The sequence below is a fragment of the Anabrus simplex genome, chromosome 1 (assembly GCF_040414725.1).
Source record: "Anabrus simplex isolate iqAnaSimp1 chromosome 1, ASM4041472v1, whole genome shotgun sequence".
NCBI classification, from domain to species: Eukaryota; Metazoa; Arthropoda; class Insecta; order Orthoptera; family Tettigoniidae; genus Anabrus; species Anabrus simplex.
Window position 1 is genome coordinate 1,178,596,158 of NC_090265.1, and position 19,406 is coordinate 1,178,615,563.

The 19,406-nt window shown below is 39.6% G+C and overlaps 1 protein-coding gene across 1 annotated transcript in view; it reads right to left on the reverse strand.

The window, feature by feature from the left end:
• The window catches only part of LOC136877306 (sodium channel protein Nach), a 111,448-nt gene that overhangs the window by 40,772 nt on the left and 51,270 nt on the right, over window positions 1-19,406 (reverse strand). Inside the window, exon 5 of the mRNA XM_068225568.1 lies at window positions 9,662-9,767. Within this exon, the coding sequence (XP_068081669.1) occupies window positions 9,662-9,767 (106 nt within the window). The remainder of the gene's footprint in view (window positions 1-9,661; window positions 9,768-19,406) is intronic.

Genomic DNA, 19,406 nt, shown 5'->3' on the forward strand with positions numbered 1-19,406 from the left:
AATAATTATAGTTAGATTTAATAATTGGAAAGCAGAAGGAAGCCTTCAGCTAAGTATTGGAGAGCAGTTTGCGAAACGCGCTCGCTTACAAAAGTTGTTGACTAAGAGCGGAGACTTGTTGATCACAACAAGGTATTTACTGTGTATCGACAAACAGAGCTAGTATGGCAGTGGGCCGCCGAAACCGACAAAGAAACAAAGCCCAGTGCAAGGCCATTCAGGGTCAGTACAGATGCACTAGGGAAACAAGGAAAGATGAGGACAAAGTAAGACAGAAGACAGTAGTGCCTAGGTAGCAGCACTTACTGTGACAACTATTGAGAATAGCCACTTGAGGGCGCTAGTGACTGGATGATCAGTTTGGCAATGCCTGTAGGAGGTAGGGATAGAACTTTGAGTTCAGGAGCGGAGATATAACCCCTGGCCAAGATGGCGCGGGGCCTTCTCCCAGCTAGTAGTTCGTACTTGTCAGAACGATATTCTGTTCGGGCATAGCCCAAGTGCCGTAGGGCAAGATTGAGATAGACGCGTAGTAGAACAGTAGGCGCGTGGAACAAGCTCGCTCTCTCTACAGATCATTACATTCAGACTTGTAAATATACTGTACATAGTAGTTGTAGTTGTCCTAAGTAATAAAGGACAGGTAAATAATTCTCATCTTTTATTTCGGGAGTTGCGGGACGAGTCATACCTACAATTTACCTCCCTACATTCCGCTCGGCAGGTCAGGTAATACTTCAACATCCAACGGCCTGGTGACCAACCTACGAGATCGTCTCACAGGACAGGTAGGTCACGACATGATCTTGAACGAGTTGGTATTCCAGTCAATAACTCATGGGGAGATGATGGCAGACAATTTTGAAGAAATGCATTCAAAGGAATATATTTACACGAAAAGGTCTATGCTTTGAAAATGTATTCGCAAAATTTCATGCCATATGTAAAAAATTTAGTGCATTGACTAATCTAAGTCTTGCAAGAACCACCCGCCCTGTTCTGTAAAATGTTATTCCCTACTTTCAGTATATCCAAGAATTTTGACAGCCGACCTGGTTCATAACTGATACGAGATGGCTTTAGTGTTTACTTATTCGATAGCCGTGTTTTTCTCCGTGTGGTAGAAAGCAGTGACTGTTTGTTGACACCTAGTGTTTAGATTGCTCTTGCACATTTGAAAAACATTTACTTTGAAATCGTAATTATTTTCAGTTCACTAAGATTTAATTTTATTAGCTAGTTCAGAGAGTGCTGCAGTATGAATACAAACCTACCTCGTACATGGTTCAGAATAATAGATTCGTCATTGTTGAGTTAAGCAATGAGGTCAGCTTGCCAGTGCAAATTTTCTGGGAAGGGAAGTTTGAGTATCCCCCATAGCTGTATTCTTTCTCTTCTTCACGATACTCTTAATTTCTCTTCTTGGCCCTCGTACTCTTCCTTGTTTTTTCATTCATACTTTTCGTAAAATAGATGTAGGCCTATTTCTTCGAGAAATATTCACAGGATTTAATGAAACTGTGCCCCAACTTTCTGCATTAGGCAATGTAAATTTCACTGGAGATTTTATTTCATATGTCTATTACGTCGGTAACTGGAAATTCGCGAAATGGCATTTTTATATCAAAAGTGAACAAGCCGGGCTGAGTGGCTCAGACGGTTGAAGCACTGGCCTTCTGACCCCAACTTGGGAGGATCGATTCTGGTTCAGTCCGGTGGTAATTGAAAGTGCTCAAATACGTCAGTCTCGTGTCGGTAGATTAACTGGCACGTAAAAAATCTCCTGCGGGACTAAAGTCCGGCACCTCAGCGTCTGCGAAAATCTTAGAAATGTAGTTAGTGGGACGCAAAAATTGCATTATTATTATTATTAAAAGTGAACGACGAGTTTTAAAACTCATAATAACAATATGAAGAACTTTTGCTACCTCATGAACGTTTTAATGTCTTAAACAATGTATACAAATTTCGTAAGTGATATCTCCCTGGTTCTTTGAATCAAAACATACCTACTTGCAGGGGCGAAGCGTCAGGGGAGACAGGGTAGACAGCGTGTGCCCTTAACATTTTGTGAACGAAATATTGTCTAGTCAATTCAATTATTTTTTAGAACATTAATTATTTCCACATTCATGGCATTATTGTATTCTCCGCTTTACTTATTTTCGTCTCACTTCTGCAATGCTGGGGTTCTCGTCAGTAACAAGAAGCACGTAGACGAAAGTAGACGCTGTCCATTCTGTGTATTTTCCCTTTGATTTTCAAAGCTTTCAGATAGAGCAACACTAACGCTATCTGTACGAGCTGACTGTGGAACTAGGACTTTCCTATAGCGAGATTTCTCCGCCCAGTAGACAGACTTACCAGCGTCTCTTCTTGCTCTCACAGGCTAGTATTTGGATCTCTGTTTATAAAGGTCTTCTTATTGGCAACCATCTCAGACATGCTTTTAATGCACTTAATTTGAATTTACTTTATTATAAGACACGTCTAAAAATAAAATAATATTCTAATAAGAAGTATAGCAAACATGTCCCTAATAAATGAATAACAGCATCAAAACCCTTCAAAGTAAATGCATTTACTTGCCCGCCAATATTAGATACGTTATTATAACCCCAATAATTGTTAGCTTACATTCTTAATAATGAACTCCAGTGTGCATGCGGAAACAACAAAATTGCTTAATTTGATGCTGTAATCAATCAGTCAATCAATCACTACTGATCTGCGTTTAGGGCAGTCGCCCAGGTGGCAGATTCCCTATCTGTTGTTTTCCTAGCCTTTTCTTAAATGATCGCAAAGAAATTGGAAAATTTTTGAACATTTTTGTTGGTAAGTTATTCCAATCCCTAACTCCCCTTCCTGCCCAATTTGTCCTCTTGAATTCCAACTTTATCTTCATATTGTGATCTTTCCTACTTTTAAAGACACCATTCAGACTTATTCGTCTACTGATGTCCTCCCACGCCATTTCTCCACTGACAGCTCGGAACATACCACTTAATCGAGCAGCTCGTCTCCTTTCTCCCAGTTCTTCCCAGCCAAAACTTTGCAACATTTTTTTAACGCTACTCTTATTCCGTTAACGTCAGTTGCTAGTGAACGCGCTATGAGTGTCTTCAAACGAATTAAAACCTATTAAAGGAATTCGATGACCAACCAGAGACTGTTTAACTAGGGAACTTTAGCTATACAGAAGGAACTGCTGTGGCATATTAGCAAGACGCCTGACTTCAAGACGGGACTAACAGAATATAGTTGCTGAAATGAAGGACAGGCGGATTGAACTCATTTACAAAAGTATTGTTTAGGGTGACTTGTACGAAAATCTATTTATTTCTTATTTCTGTTATTAAATCTACATAACAATGAAATATATTGCTATTTTTGTTCTAAAAGTATGTTTTTATTTGACAACTCCCACTGCACGTAGCATTATAGGGTTTGTCTTGGTTTCAGTCATTAATATAATATTGAATTCAGATTTGTTTGAGTCGAAAACAAAATTGCATATATAATGTGATTAATATAGTCTAAATAGAGAAAAATCTGTCTACCCCCTTACTTAGTTCACCCTGCGCCACTCCCTACTTGCATTGTGTGATGTATGTTAAAGGAATTAAAATTGGCTCAAAGATACAGTGCCAATGAAGACTATCAAAAAGCATCATCCGCACTGCTTAAACCAATTGTGAATGTATGTGCAAATTTACTATATTCAATTTCAAATATTGCAAAATCTACAATTCCGAATTTCACAATTATTCAGCCATCGTACCACATTAAAATCAATGTGCTTACTAGACTTGAAGGTCGATAACAAAAACATTAATTTAATTTGGAATGTTACATTATTTTTTTTTTACTTACCGAGCTCGATAGCTGCATTCGCATATGTGCGATTAGTATTCAGTATTCGGGAAATAGTGGGTTCGAACCCCACTGTCGGCAGCCCTGAAGATGGTTTTCAGTGGTTTCCCATTTTCACACCAGGCAAATGCTGGGGCTGTACCTTAATTAAGGCCACGGCCGCTTCCTTCTCACTCCTAGCCCTTCCCTATCTCATCGTCGCCATAAGACCTGTCTCTGTCGGTGCGACGTAAAGCAAGTTGTAAACTTCCATTATGTGTAATTCATATTAACAATCACGAGTATATCTAGCTCGAAGGATCAGTTCACAAATAAGTGAAACCACCGGGCAAGTTGGCCGTGCGCGTAGAGGCGCGCGGCTGTGAGCTTGCATCCGGGAGATAGTAGGTTCGAATCCCACTATCGGCAGCCCTGAAAATGGTTTTCCGTGGTTTCCCATTTTCACACTAGGCAAATGCTGGGGCTGTACCTTAATTAAGGCCACGGCCGCTTCCTTCCAACTCCTAAGCCTTTCCTATCCCATCGTCGCCATAAGACCTATCTGTGTCGGTGCGACGTAAAGCCCCTAGCAAAAAAAAAAAAGAAAGTGAAACCGTTCTGAAAAGTTTGTCCAAGCCGAGGAAGTTCATGCAGAAGAAGTTCGATTCCAGACAGGAATTCAACAAATTTGGAAACGAGACTTTCCACTTGTCCACTTTCCACCGAAAATAAGCCCACCAGGTGGCCGTGAACGTTAAGGCGTCAAATCTATATGATCAGGTGATGGTATATTATTTCTAATCAATAGATTGCGTGCCAAAAGCCTGGATTAAGTTCCAGACCTCTCCACAGTATTCATATGGAGTGGGGGTATGATGGTGATTCACTCGTCAGATGGATCACGTTAAGCCGTGAGCAGACTCCTTGTTGTTATTCGACAGGCGTAGACTGTACGCCGATGCTGGATTTCACCCTCTCCCTAACCAGTAGTTATCGTCATCATCTCACGCGCAGACGTGCAGGTCGGCTATAAGCGTCAAATAGAAAGACATCCGCCAGACGAACCCAACATGTCCTCGGACACTAAAAGCCATACGCTAAATAAATACCACAACACCAGATTCATTCCCAAGGACCGAGAACCAATAACTATATTCCACTTAGCGCTGAGGTTCTGCATGGTGGAAACCTTTACTTTCTACCCTTTCAGAAGTCTAAATTGCCTGTGCGCAGATTACTTTGCTATCCTTCAATGTACGAAGTGTAGGAAAATGCTGCACCATAATCATAGATCGTGATAAAGGGGATCAGAACAATTATAATGAGGATATGAACCAACCCTTTAACTCGCATTTTTCATCCAATATCAAGTGGAAGAATGTGGGGTTATGTAGTTTTGTGAGTCTCCACGGTCGTTCTGTTTGCTCTCAGTTCGATTTTTTGTTTACTTTCGAACGACGGTGGAGTGAAAAGGATTCATTCAAAAATCCGACATCTCAAAATGGAAAATGGAAATGACCATTAAAAAGTGCACTATTATTGCTCGGTACTTTGAAAAGTTACTCAACTGTGTCAAATCAAAATAAATATTATCTAGGTAGCAGCAATCCATGGACCACCCAGTTCAAGCCCACCCAGTAAAATGGAAATTAAAGAGGTCGTAATCAGCCTGAAGAATAATAAAGCGGTCAGAGAGGACTCAATTGCCGCAGAACTACTTAAATTGGCGAATGAGGAAGCTGGACAAACTAATTGAGATTTTCGAGCATATCTGGAGAACTGCCAGGATAACATTCTTCCGAATTGCAGTTGGCACTAATACATCCTCTACACATAAGAAAGGTGGCAAGAAGGAAGTCAATAACTATAGGGGAATTTCAATAGTGGCCGTTGTATACAAGATTATCTCCACAGAACTCCAGAGCAGGGTCCATTATCATCTAGATAAACAGACTGGTGAATACCAGGCTAGTTTCATAAAAGGCCGTTACTGCCCAGAACAAATTTTCATACTGATGATCTTATACAAGACGACAGGGTATAATTACTGATCATGTTTATTGATATCAGTTTATCAACCAGGGATCACTAAGAAATTTCCGGAAGAGTTTGGGATGGACCGAACGAGTTGTCCGTGCAGTTAGGGTCACGCAGTTGTGAACTTGCATTCTGGAGTTAAAGGGTTCGAATCCCACCGTCGAAAGCCCTGAAGATAGTTTCCCACTTTCACATCACACAAAGTCTGAGGATGTACCTTAATTAAGGCCACGGCCGCTTTCTTCTGGATGACACGTCCAGAAATCTGATCAAACGTTCACCCACACAGTCTTGTAAGTGAAATTCATGGGTGAAATCTCGGAACCGTTTACGACCAAAACAGGCCTCAGACAATGTTACCGGACTATTCACATTCCTCTTCAAATGTGTTCTGCAAAAGGTCTTTCGAAGGTGGAGAAAGATGGTGACCCAAGAAGAAACAAATGAAGATCCATTCAGACTCGGTCCCACACTCAATGGGGTATACATCGACTGCCCAGCCTTTGCGGATGGCTTGGTTATTTTTGCTGATGACATTGATTAAGGGATCAATAAGATCAATAGGCTGTCAAAAATATCAGAGAAATTAGGTACATATGCAGACTTAGTTTGAGCAGACAAAATATTTGACGAACATAAGTAATGGACCAGACTGGATGATTACTAAGTATGGGAAGAGCAGTCAAAAGTTTCATGTATCTGGGTGAGGAGATACAGCAGAATGGGTTACAAAAGGAAAAGTAAACTATACAGGGTGAATACGGGACCTGGCTTCAATGACGCAACATTCCGTAGAATACAGAACACCTGGCAACTATGAAGACGAACAGATAAGAGAGGTAGATAACACCATATTCCGTCAATGATGAAATAATTGTTCCAACCTGTAACATCGTTTATGAACATGTAATTATTTTTGTCGCCGAGACCTAAATGTTGACAATCCATTAAGCGAGTACTTCTATCGAAAGAAATTTCAGCAATTCAGGACTAATGAACACCGAGAAAGCAGTGCAGAAAGCCCCTCATAATTTGAATAACCTACCACCACTACGTTTGTTTTGTAAAGCTATTCAGCTTTGCTTTTGTACTCATTTGTGACTTGTAATACGAATAAGTGGCGTGTCTTTGTGTTCTTACATTATTAATCTCCATGTATTAATTATTTTCAGCATTAAGATGGGTGCAACAACCTCCAGCACAAACCAGTTTGTTGTCTTATACCAAGATCACAAATTTAGGTGAAATACAGTATATTCACTCGTCAAAAAAAATACACATTTACCAAGTATTCAAGAAGAAATATCGACATCATCCACGCAGTTTCGCTATATTATTTGTGTCGTTAACGTATACGTTTGGAATTGAATGTGTGTGTGTGTGTGTGTGTGTGTGTTATATCAAGAATTATTATCCTAATCTCAAAAATACAGGATTTCTCTTATAACCCAGACCGTCCAGCGGCGTTTCTACTCGCCAAGACCTAAGCAGCTGTACGGGAGGCGCGTGCATAGTTCTTGACCTTGCACGGAGCGTGCATATGTTCGACCTAGCATCAGTATCCAGTCTGAATCTCAGCTGTTAACATGGTGAGACAGTTATTATTACACCACCGTATTTTTGTATGTAAAAGTTATGTTAAGTACGAGTCGGCTCGACGGGGACGCGATGCATTTATTCAGCATTTTCGTGGTGAAGTGTCACCTTCATGAGCACAGATTCGCGTAATTGTAAATAAATTTGAAACTACTGGCTCAGTGCTGAATAAAAAAAAAACCGTGCGCGCACACGAACAGATTTAATAGAGGGAAAGCTAGATGACATTGGTGCGAATTTTGAACGACCACCGAATAAATCACTCACAAAATTAGCACAACAAGTAGGGGTTTCGGTTTCTTCTGTCACAGAGCCACAAAACTGTTACACATCAAACCGTACAGGTGTACACGGCTCCATTGTTTAAAACCTGCTGATCCAGCCACGAGAGTGAGATATTGTGAGTGGTATGTTGCATCATTGAATGGTCGTTTATTCACTGTTGATAAACTTAACCATAATAGGTCAATATGGTTGTTTGATACTGTATTGACTTGTCTGAATCTATTACAGAACTATTTAAAATAGTTTTACTTGAGTCCGCCTTGTCATTGCACCTTATAATGATAAAAAACTATTTATTTTAACATACATGTTAAGGAAAAATCATCCATTCCCTTCATCAGTGATATCAGCTCAAAGAATAAAACAATACAACACTACCTTTTGTTTTTTACAATTCAAAGAAGTATTATGTCCTAATTCACCATATCAATAAATAAAGAAAATAATGAAATATTATGAAGATGATCATTACATAAAATTTTGTTGAACTGAATGAGAATACGTATATAAATGTAAGCTCTTCAAGTTTTTCTTCTTTTTCCTTCTTTTTGTTCGTTAAATGATCGAATGCTAGTTTATATAATGGGTTATCTTCTGTACTTCCCTCATTTAAACTTGATTAAAATTCATTCTTTTGTGCAAGATAAATTTCTAAACTTTCCAAAACATTAATGAATTTTTCCTTTTTGGCCGAATGAATTAATTCTATGTCATTAGAAATATCTGTAAATTTATGATTCTTTTCAACCATATGTTCACCCATTGCCGAATATCGTTTATGTTTGACTCAGTCAAAGAGCTGACATCACTGATGAAAGGAATGGATGATTTTCCCGAAACATGTATGGTAAAATAAATAGTTTTCTATCATTGACAAGTGAAACTATTTTAAATAGCTCTGTAATAAATGATCGTTTATTCGACCCACAGTTTGTGTTCTTTTCTGGTGAGGCCTGGTTTCATCTTGATGGTCCTGTGAACAGTCATAACTCTCGCCATTGGTGTGCAGAAAATCGTAATGGTGTTTATGAAGTCCCTTGTTTTTAAGGATTACACTTCCAGCACCTTTTATGAGGTAAGATTTCATATAAGATTGTATACACGCTTAAAGCAGGGCGGCCGCACGTGGCGTAAGTTGGGCTGAGGCAGCTGCTGTAGCGCAGAGTTCAAACACCGTGTGCACGATACAGATTGTAGCTTACGCACCACCTGAGGCTAGTCAAAGCTCGCCGCTCTTTTCGAGCTCGGCGATCTATGTTCCGCGCAGTCCGTCAGTTCACCTGGGTCCAGCTTCCTGACCGAATGGTCAGCATAGTGGCCTTTGGTTCAGAGAGTACTGGGTTAGATTACAGTCTGGGTGGATGTTTTTAATCATAAATAGTTAATTTGCTTTGCTCGGGGACTGGATTTTTGTGCTGTCCCCAACATCCCTGCAACTCACGCACCACACACAATACGATTTTCATTACACTAGAACACAGATTCCTATATACGGTGGATGCCGACCACCCTCGATGGAGGGTCTGTCTTACAAGGGTTGCACCAGAGTAGTAATAACCGCACGCAGTTATTATTATTATTATTATTATTATTATTATTATTATTATTATTATTATTATTATTATTATTATTATTATTATTATTATTATTATTATTATTATTATTATTATTATTATTATTATAAGCTCGCCCAGTAGGAGGCAGGTCGTCAGGAACAAGCTATCATGAGCTTAAAGAATGCGATGCATGCCTCTGCCTAAACACACACACACACACACACACACACACACACACACACACACACACACACACACACACATACAGTCTCGCCAACAGACGCTTGCACACACTGTAACGTTCGGCGGAGCCTGGTCTGAATGCTCACACTTACCAACATATGAGGCACGTCCACGGTATTGTTCTCCTTCAAGTATCTGAAGGTGATGGCCATGTTGTCATCCGTTTCTTTGACACGCTCCACGTCGAACCTCTCAGGGCTGCAACACAAACCAATACTTACTTCACTCTCAGTTACAGCGTATAGCTATTGCTAATCTTATCCAAAAGCCGTTGATGGCATTTGAAAATTTTAAGTTAAATCTCTACGTTAATGAAGCCTGAGCTTAACGACCTTCGGCGCCTTAAACCCTTCCTATTCAGTTATACAATAAGTTTGACATTAATGGCCGATTTCGCGTGCAAGCGGAAATAGAATGTGGTACAGCGCGATGAATATAGAATATATTATTTTCCCGGATTGTAAACCGTGGGGAGTTGGGTTGATAGCTCCCAAAATTTCAAACGTACCAACAATTACAGTCTATAGAGAACTAGTGTGTAAATAGGGCCTGGGTAAACATACTCGCTTACATTCGGGGACATGCTGGGTTCGAACCCCATTGTCGGCAGCTCAGAAGATGATCTGCCGTGATTACCCATTTTTACACCAGGCAAATGCTGAGGCTGTGCTTGGATGAGGCCACGGTCACTTCCTTCCCAATCCTATCCCATCGTCTCCATAAGACCTATATCTGTACGACATAAAACAAATAGAATGTATCAATGGTTAGGGTGTTCCGCGTTCTATGACGTATTAGTCATGTTTTTCCATAGCTTACCTGGAATTTTCGATAACTGCAAGAATTTCAGCCTTCACAAGCACTTCAAAATATGGAAGTTCAATTGTAGTTCTCTTGCTAAGGATACTAAGGAAAGGCCGCCATATTCATATTTTCACCACAGCCGCGAATCATATTGCTTTATCCATTTATCCCAATCACTTACATGGCCAAGCTGCTGAAGACAGATACGAGAGCTAGTTGATGATAAAATGTTTAAAATGTACCTTGTGTAGTGCGCCCTCGTGCTATTTCTACGATAAATAAGGTATGTGGTTTTGTTAGGCCAGTCCATGTTATTCTTCTCGTATGCCCACGGCAGGGTTGAAAACGACGAGCACTGAGGAAAACTCAGAAAGATATCGAAAAATAAAAACAAATATCAGTGGAAGCTCAAATCAACCAGAGTTAACGGGGCGAAAAATTAATACTTACCTATCATAGTTTGCGTGGACCGGGTCGAAGTTGACCAGAGACAAAGTCACGAACTGAACTCGAGCCTATTAAATCAAAAGGGTAAAATTTTAAAGGCTATCCCTCCTATTCCTACAATAATAACGCAGAGTAGTGCAGCTCCATAGCTAAATGGTTAGCGTGCTGGCCTTTGGTCACAAGAGTCTCGGCAGGGTAGGGAATTTTAACCATCGTTGGTTAATTCCGCTGGCACGGGGGCTGGGTGTATGTGTCGTCTGCATCATCATTTCATCCTCATCACGACGCGCAGGTTGCCTAAGGGAGTCAAATCAAAAACACCTGCAGATGTCCTCGGACACTCCAGGCACTAAAAGCCACACGCTATTTCATTTCATTATTCAACGCTGAGTAGGAAACAAAGAGTTTGTTAAATAAACATTAGATCAAAATTATATCAATGGCCACAAGAAAATCAGGAACAAATAAAATAATGAAAGAAAATCGGCTCTGATGGAATCAATACATAGACCTAATAACCTATTCACTACACTACCATCATAGCATTGCGCCTACCCATAATAAGATCCAGCCAACAGGTTCAACCTTCATAGATAAAAATATACAGAATATATAGAAATAAATTGTTACCTTAGGAACAAAATAGCTTTGTTGCATAACGCAAACCTCGGCCCAAGATAAAAGCTTAGAAGAAGAGCTATGGAAAAGCCAGATAGAGAAGATCGGGGACATAACGTCGTAAAATCACAGGACGACCAAGGCGACATCTGTGATCTCCTTGGGATAAGTCAAAGTCGGCTATGATACCCATATGAATCATCATTTGATATCCATATCAACAGAACAAGTATTTACAGATCACGAAACACGGACGTGAAATTAAAATGCAACTCACAACAATGGTTTACAACGAACTTCAACAAAAGGCGGAAAGATAAAATTTGGCCGGACCAAAAATAAAAAAGTGGGGTCACGCGCAAGCATGGCGCCGAGGATCAGCAATAAACAAGGCGTTACTAAGGGAAAACATACATACACAAATTCAAGCGGCCAAGAAAATGGAAAGATCAAACGACACAACTAGGTAATATGATATGTATCCTACATACCTCACATTCGAACACTCACGTAATAGGTTAAAAGGGTCCAGGGAACAGGGAACCTATAACAGATAACAATGGTCAGAAAAACCCGCAAAATGTAGAAGTATGGTTCATAAATAACGTCTCACGTGGATATGCGAAGACAAACCCTCACAAGATCGGAGGCCCAAATCACATCATCAATACGTCTCGCATATACAACTCGAATACCAAAGCAGCATAAATCTCCCATGTACTGGCTTTTCCGATACACAACCACATAGCGGGGACATCAGAGAGCATATCGGTACAGAAGTAATAGGATAGAGACATCCACAACATGAACCATAGAATGAAGTCGACATAACACATCCAAGGTGCAACAGAGCTCATTCACGCAATACAGACACTCAATGATAGTAAGACACAGACCAATGTACCGAGTTGTGACGCCAAGAAAAACATAACTAATATAAATACTGTTACGTGTAAAACAACAGAACGAACAAAGATGGGCCACAAAATATATAAATACCTACGGAGAATAAAGAAATAGTGGCCAAGCATAATGCCCCGTGGTGATATAAAACAAAGGTGGCCCGCGAGGCCAACCCAAAATAACAGGGAGAAAGAGATCGAAAAATAATTTTAAAAAAAATCTAGTCAAATTACCTTAATCAGGACATTTGTATTATGTGCAATAAAGCACGTTTGGAACTTCCGAGACCAATAGTACTCACGACTTAAAACGTTTGAAATAACGCTTGTAAAAGCAAGCATCGAGAAACATTGTGTCGCTCGCCATAACCCTTCACCACGATAAAATATTAGAAGAAGAGCCATGGAAAAGCCAAGCAGATAAGATCGGGAAAATAACGTCGTAAAATCACAGGACGACAAAAGGCGACATCTGTGATCTTCTTGGGATAAGTTTGAGTGTATAATTAGAAGTCAAAGTTGGCTATGATAACCATAGCAATGAGTACACATAAGTAACAGAGGGCAAGCAGTTCGTCAGAAAAGCGAACCAGACAAAGGTAGAGATGGCCAGGATATGGCATAGTAGACTTTTTTAATGTGCTTTCTGACATAAATGTAAAACAGTCTCAAATTACCGGATGCCGACACTCGGAAAATCACCATTCAGAACAGCCTGCACGCCACTAAGAAAATCCGTTCAGAGGTAGGAAAATTGTATTTTCCTCCTGGTGCTCACTACCGCAAAAAGGTCTCGTAGTACAACTTTACAAAGAATATCCGTCAGCAAACTCTTGGGTACGGGATCATACTAGACTGTCTCGCAACGAGCGGAAAAAGGCTATCAAACTGAATACTAATGTTTCTTCGTAGTGCTCGGTGCCAGGTAGATCCCTGGATGACAACCTCCGTCGGTATTGCCACGGAGAAGAAAAGAAAACTCTTCGTCATGTCCTAGGATTCTCCAGAAGCTGAGAACACCTAAGGAACCCATGGCACCTTAAAATCAGAGCCTTCATTACACACCGTGCAGTTGGGGCCGTAGCTGCGAGCTTACATTTGAAAGATGGTACGTTTAAATCCACCGTCGGCAGTACCCAAAGTGATTTTCCGTGGTGTCCCATTTTCACATCAGGCAAATGTCCGGGCTGTACCTTATTTAAGGCCACAGCCACTTGCTTCCCAAACCTAGTCCTGTTCCATCCTTAACTCACTGGAAACCTCCAATGTGTTAGTGCCACGTTAAACCAAGAGCGAAAAAATTATGTGTTACCGAACAGAAAGAAGGAATTCGCTGTACAATAAGAGGTACACGGACTGGCAATAAAGGCAGTTCGCAAGAGAATCGACAGGATAACCTTTAAAGAAAATTGTTCCCAGGGATTTATTTCAGATCTAACTGTTAGGTTTGAGCATCATAGTTGCCAGCCCGAGGCAGACAATCTATGGAAGAAGGAAGGAGGCCGGGGTTCGATTCCTGGTTCTGCCACGAAATTTGAAGTACGAGCGCTGGAACGGAGTACACTCAGCCTTGGAAGGTCAAATGAGTATAGGGGTTTCGATTCGCACCTCAGCCATCCTCGAAGTGGTTTTCCGTGGTTTCCCACTTCTCCTCCAGGCAAATGCCGGGATGGTACCTAACTTAAGACCACGGCCGCTTACTTCCTCTTCCTTGTCTAACGCTTCCGATCTTCCCATCCCCGACAAGGCCCCTCTTCAGCATAGCCGTTTGGGAGAGGTACTGGTGCTCCTTTGCAGTTGTATACCTCCGACCCCAAAGTCTCACTCTCCAGGACACTGCCCTTGAGGCGGTAGAGGCGGTATCCCTCGCTGAGTCCGAGGGTAAAACCAACCCTGGAGGGTAAACAGATTAAGAAAGAATGAATGAATGAATGAATGAATGAATGAATGAATGAATGAATAACAATACATATGCTCCATGCACCAAAGCCGTGACATTGGTAGCCATTTCCCAGCACCAAAATGTATGAAAAACAACTTTTATTTTGAATTTTGAATCCATGTTGATTTTCCTTTCAAATTTTATTAATGTATCTCAACTGGAAATTAATTTTAATTATTTTCTGTAAAACATTATATATACTCCCTGTACTAAAGCTATTTCCCATAAGTTTATTTTTTAAACGCTTAAAGAACGTTTTTAACAGCCATTTTAGTAAATGGAGGGACCGAGATCGATAGCTCAGTCGCTTAAGTGTGGCCAGTATCCAGTCCCATCCTCGCCATAAGACCTATCTGTGTCGGTGCGACGTAAAGCAAATTGCAAAAGAAAGAATAATAATTAAATACAGGGACTTAAAACTTCCTAATTTCCTTCACAGTTTTCTAATGCATATGCTTGAAATATATTTCGGTGATACAGTAGGTCAGGTATTCCAGACTTCAGCAGACATAAACCTAACAAAATCATACTGAAAAATGACCGAAAAGTAAATAATTTTTAAATTAGTGATTTCAGTTTCAAGCCAAAGCATACAAGTATAACCTGTAAAAGATTGAAATGTCTAACTTCAATAGGATGTGAGAAAATGTTCCTGATGTGATGCGTGGTTTAATATTGTGGGCAAAGGGCATTCTGTGTTCCCTTGAGGTGATCGGCAAAGTTGTATTTTAAAACTAGTTCTGTTCAGGGGTGATATAGAGGATGTCCTTGCTTGTGTTGATGACTGTTTATTTGTGTCAACACCAACACAAGTATGGAAATGCTCTATATCAGTCCTGAGGAACACATTCTTAACACTGTAGAGCAATGTGAAATACACAAAAACGCACACACTATATATAATTAGTAACTAGTAATAATAAAAATAATAACAACTTTTTCAGCTTATCTTAGGTATTTCTGGGGTCGCTGAAACCTCCCAGGCTCATTTTGGTTTTGGCCGGGGTGTTTAAAACAGAATTCCCTTCCTAACGCCACGTAATTCTTGAAATAATAATAATAATAATAATAATAATAATAATAATAATAATAATAATAATAATAACAATAATAATAATGATAATAATAATAATATGATGGGTAGTTCGGCATTGCGGTCGAGAAGGGTGAAAAAAAAAAGAAAATAGGGGAAGGTAAGTAAACCGCATGACAAGTCTGATCAGCGGGTTGCCTGACGAACAATATGTAAATATCATGGTGTGTTTCTTAAAACGTTTCTTCTTGTTCTATAAACGGCATATAAAAATGAAAAGGCCAAGTTCAGTCCCCCATGGCATAGGGGGTGAAACGGAGTGAAGAAAGAAGATGTCGAAAACGACAGAGATTACTGGTGAATGCGTGTGTATGTTTTAGCATAGCTCTCAACCAAACTAGATATACATTTAACTTACAGTAATATCTGGAAAAATTTCTGTAAGGGCAAGTAACCCCTAGCACCTATAAAGGAAGGGATGAAATGTAAAAATCCGTAAAATGGCTGATATTGGTGGCGAGTTAATAGTCTTTGTGGTAGCTAAGATGAACCGTGACACTCTGGATGCCGTTTGAGCCAAAGTTCATTCCCAATCGGGATGGGGGCTAGAAGGGGTGAAAGGAATTTCCAAAATGACCGAGTTCATGGATGTACGTGTGCATATTCCAGCATAGCTCTCAGCGAAACATGATACTCTCATGAATTACTGTTTGGGAAAGAAACTGTAGGGGGTTGAAAGGGGGCAAATTATGAAAATAATGGAAAACGATCAATATTAAAAGTGAAAACAACGTATGTTAAAAATATAGTTTTACTTTTGCATTTAATTAAACGTTTTAGAAAAATTTAACGCGGGCGAAGCCGCGGGAACCTGCTAGTTAGCTATATTACTTTAAATTTAAAAAATTGAATACTAAAATTGCAAAAATGTTTACGTCTACAATATTAGTTATATTACTTTAAATTTAAAAAATTGAATAGTAAAATTGCAAAATGTTTACGTCTACAATAACACAAGTGAATTTAACAGGGTCAGTTGAGTTACATTTCACCTATGACGTCGGCAATTGAATAAACATGTGTGGTTAATAGCGTTCAGGCCTTAATTTTCACTAGATCGTCCTGGGAAACAAGTAACTACTTGCTGGATCTTCTTCAACTTAAGTTGAGCATGGTATAATTGCTACGCGTACTGGAGAGTAGTGAAACTTTTGTCTGATTTCTACCGAATAGATTTCATGTTATTGATTAATTGGAAATCTACATTAACCATCATCACATTGGAAGGAGACTTCGAACTTCTCAACGCTGTTCGACGTTGGACTTTGGACGTTCGTGATTGAAGATGGATTCTTCTAAGGGACTCAGCATAACTACGCTGGCATCTTAAACGAGAGAGCTGCTACGAATGGTTCCTAAGAAGTGAGGATGCTTCCATAACATCTTATCAGCTATGCAGCTGTACGTTCCAGAATTGTATTCAAGAGGAAGCAGAACGAATAATAAAGTATAAGCCGACATTTAAAATAATTTATTATAATTGAGATTGTTTGTAGTAGACGTAAAGTAAAATATAGACCTCGTGGTATGATTTCAATGCCATCTGCAATTGAATCGGTCATTACTAAAAGGCCCTTTGTTCCAAAAATTTACTTTTGAGAAACCACAAAAATATCTTTTTAACAAATGCTAATTGACATAGAGCAGTCAATTTTCATTTAGATATAAATATGTATAATTGATTTGATGAAGTGCCATTTTCACTTAGTTTTCAGCACTGCTTTCTGCGATATTGTAAATTGAATTCCGGAAAAAAGGGCCTTTTAGCCATGAACTATAAATTGTTTTACACTGTAACGATAATACAAAATGATTTGCATTAGTTTATGGAATATTTTGAGCAAACTTCGAAAAAGATTTCATTTATCAATGAACAACAAGTAATGCTCTACTTCAAGAAAAATAAGAAATATTATATAATATTATATGGGACATTTTAAGCAAACTTCGAAAAAAATGTTTCGTTTCAAAACTTGAAACGCCTTCACAGAAAATAACAACACCGCCATGACTTTGGTATGTGTGACTTACAGCATGTCCATTTTTTTCTGTATTCTTCACTACTGTGCAATTTACAGTCTTTTCACAGAAAGGTAATTATTCATGGGGTTATAGCGTAAGAATTTCCTTACTGGGCGAGTTGGCCGTGTGGTTAGAGGTGCGCGGCTGTGAGCTTGCATCCGGGAGATAGTGGGTTCGAATCCCACTGTCGGCAGACCTGGAGATGGTTTTCCATGGTTTCCCATTTTCACACCAGGCAAATGCTTGGGATGTACCTTAATTAAGGACACGGCCCCTTTCTTCCAACTCCTAGGCCTTTCCTATCCCATCGTCGCCATAAACCTACCTGTATCTGTGCGACGTAAAGCCACTAGCAAAAAAATGACTTTCCTTATGTCATGCATTTTTTTGTGTGTAATTGAGATTTTTTGGTCATTGAGGAATGAATACACATTCAAGACCAGGTAGAATTAAATCAATGAACTCTGATGTGTTTACACCATGACAAAGTGTGGCCTTGAATGCAAATTCAGAATGGATTGCAGGGGCGAATGAGGACGAACGAGAAACTTATATGCCCAGAGATTCTACAGAAAGGCCCTCTCTTTTGTGTGTGTGTGTGTGTGTGTGTGTGTGTGCGTGTGTGTGTGTGTGTGTGTGTGTGTGTGTGTGTGTGTGTGTGTGTGTGTGTGTGTGTGTGTGTGTGTGTTGGTCGTGAACGGTCTCTCAGAAGAGTTCTCTGTCTCTGCTGCCTGCCTACTTGCTACTGAGTAATCTGCAAGTTCCAAACTTTAGACCTTATTTCAGAAGGTGATTAAATCCGCGAAGAATAGTGGATTCCTTGTGATAATAACTGTGACGGACAATCATAAAACAAACCTCTTCATGTTTAGACTTTTTGGACAACCTCAAATATCCTGATGATAATGTCTCAATCAATCTAGAAACAGAAAATCATGTCCTAATTTGCGTGTACTTGGTTCATGTTCGTAAGACCTCTATTACATGATATTTCGCTGGCAACAACACAAGAAGTTAGCCGCCCGGCGTATCACTCCAAGGATAATCTTTAAATTGTTATGAAAAGACCAACTACGACTTCATACAGGTAACATTACCGATATTTAATACTACTGATGTTATTTACGAGCATCAGTGAACATATTACACTGCTGCATAGTGTTTTATAGGCCGTAGTCATAACAATGCTTTAAGAATTTTGTGCGTCTATGCCGGCCATCTAGCGGAGAATTTTTGTCTCGGCCTATTCGTAAAATGTCTCGCATAGAGCAGGCAGTATACAAGGATCTAGATGGCAGTGTCATAGACATAATAATATCACGGAAGTTAACGACACCATCAGAAATGTTCGTTGTAAAATCTCTGATGTTATAGTTCCGTATGATTGTCAATAGATAACACTGGCAGCTTCAAGTCGCACTTTTGTTCGAAGCCGAATATTTCGACGTTGGCTACCCCGAAACGGAAAGTACGTTGAAATTTCCGACTCTTCGCAGTCCTAGGGTTAAAACTGATTGGGAAGACTGAAATGAAGTGCATTATTTTAATCCATTACTGTTTTTCCTATTCGACTTTTACCTATTACCCGTCATCAGCACTTCGTATAAACAGCCCAGTTTTACGTCCGAATGCCGTTACTGAAGCCAACCCTATGTGGAGGCTGAATTCACTTCTATTATTGATTTAAGTCTTGTCGTAACTTTCATAAGTGAAATTAAACTCAAGATGAGTCTGTAACATCTTATAACATCACGCGGTATCATTATCATGAAATAATATAATAAATTAAAAAGGCTATTCAAATAAATAATCTAAATAACAGTGACAAGTATTACACTCGCGAACACTTATTATCCACTGAAGGCCATACCTCGAAACTTGGCACACCACTGGCTGAAATCAAAGAATTCTTGCGTGTCCTCTATGTGAATTGGCATTTGAATTACAAACTTTCCCTGTTGGGTTCAATTAGCAATAAGTTCTTCATATTCTTTTGCCGTATTGAATCT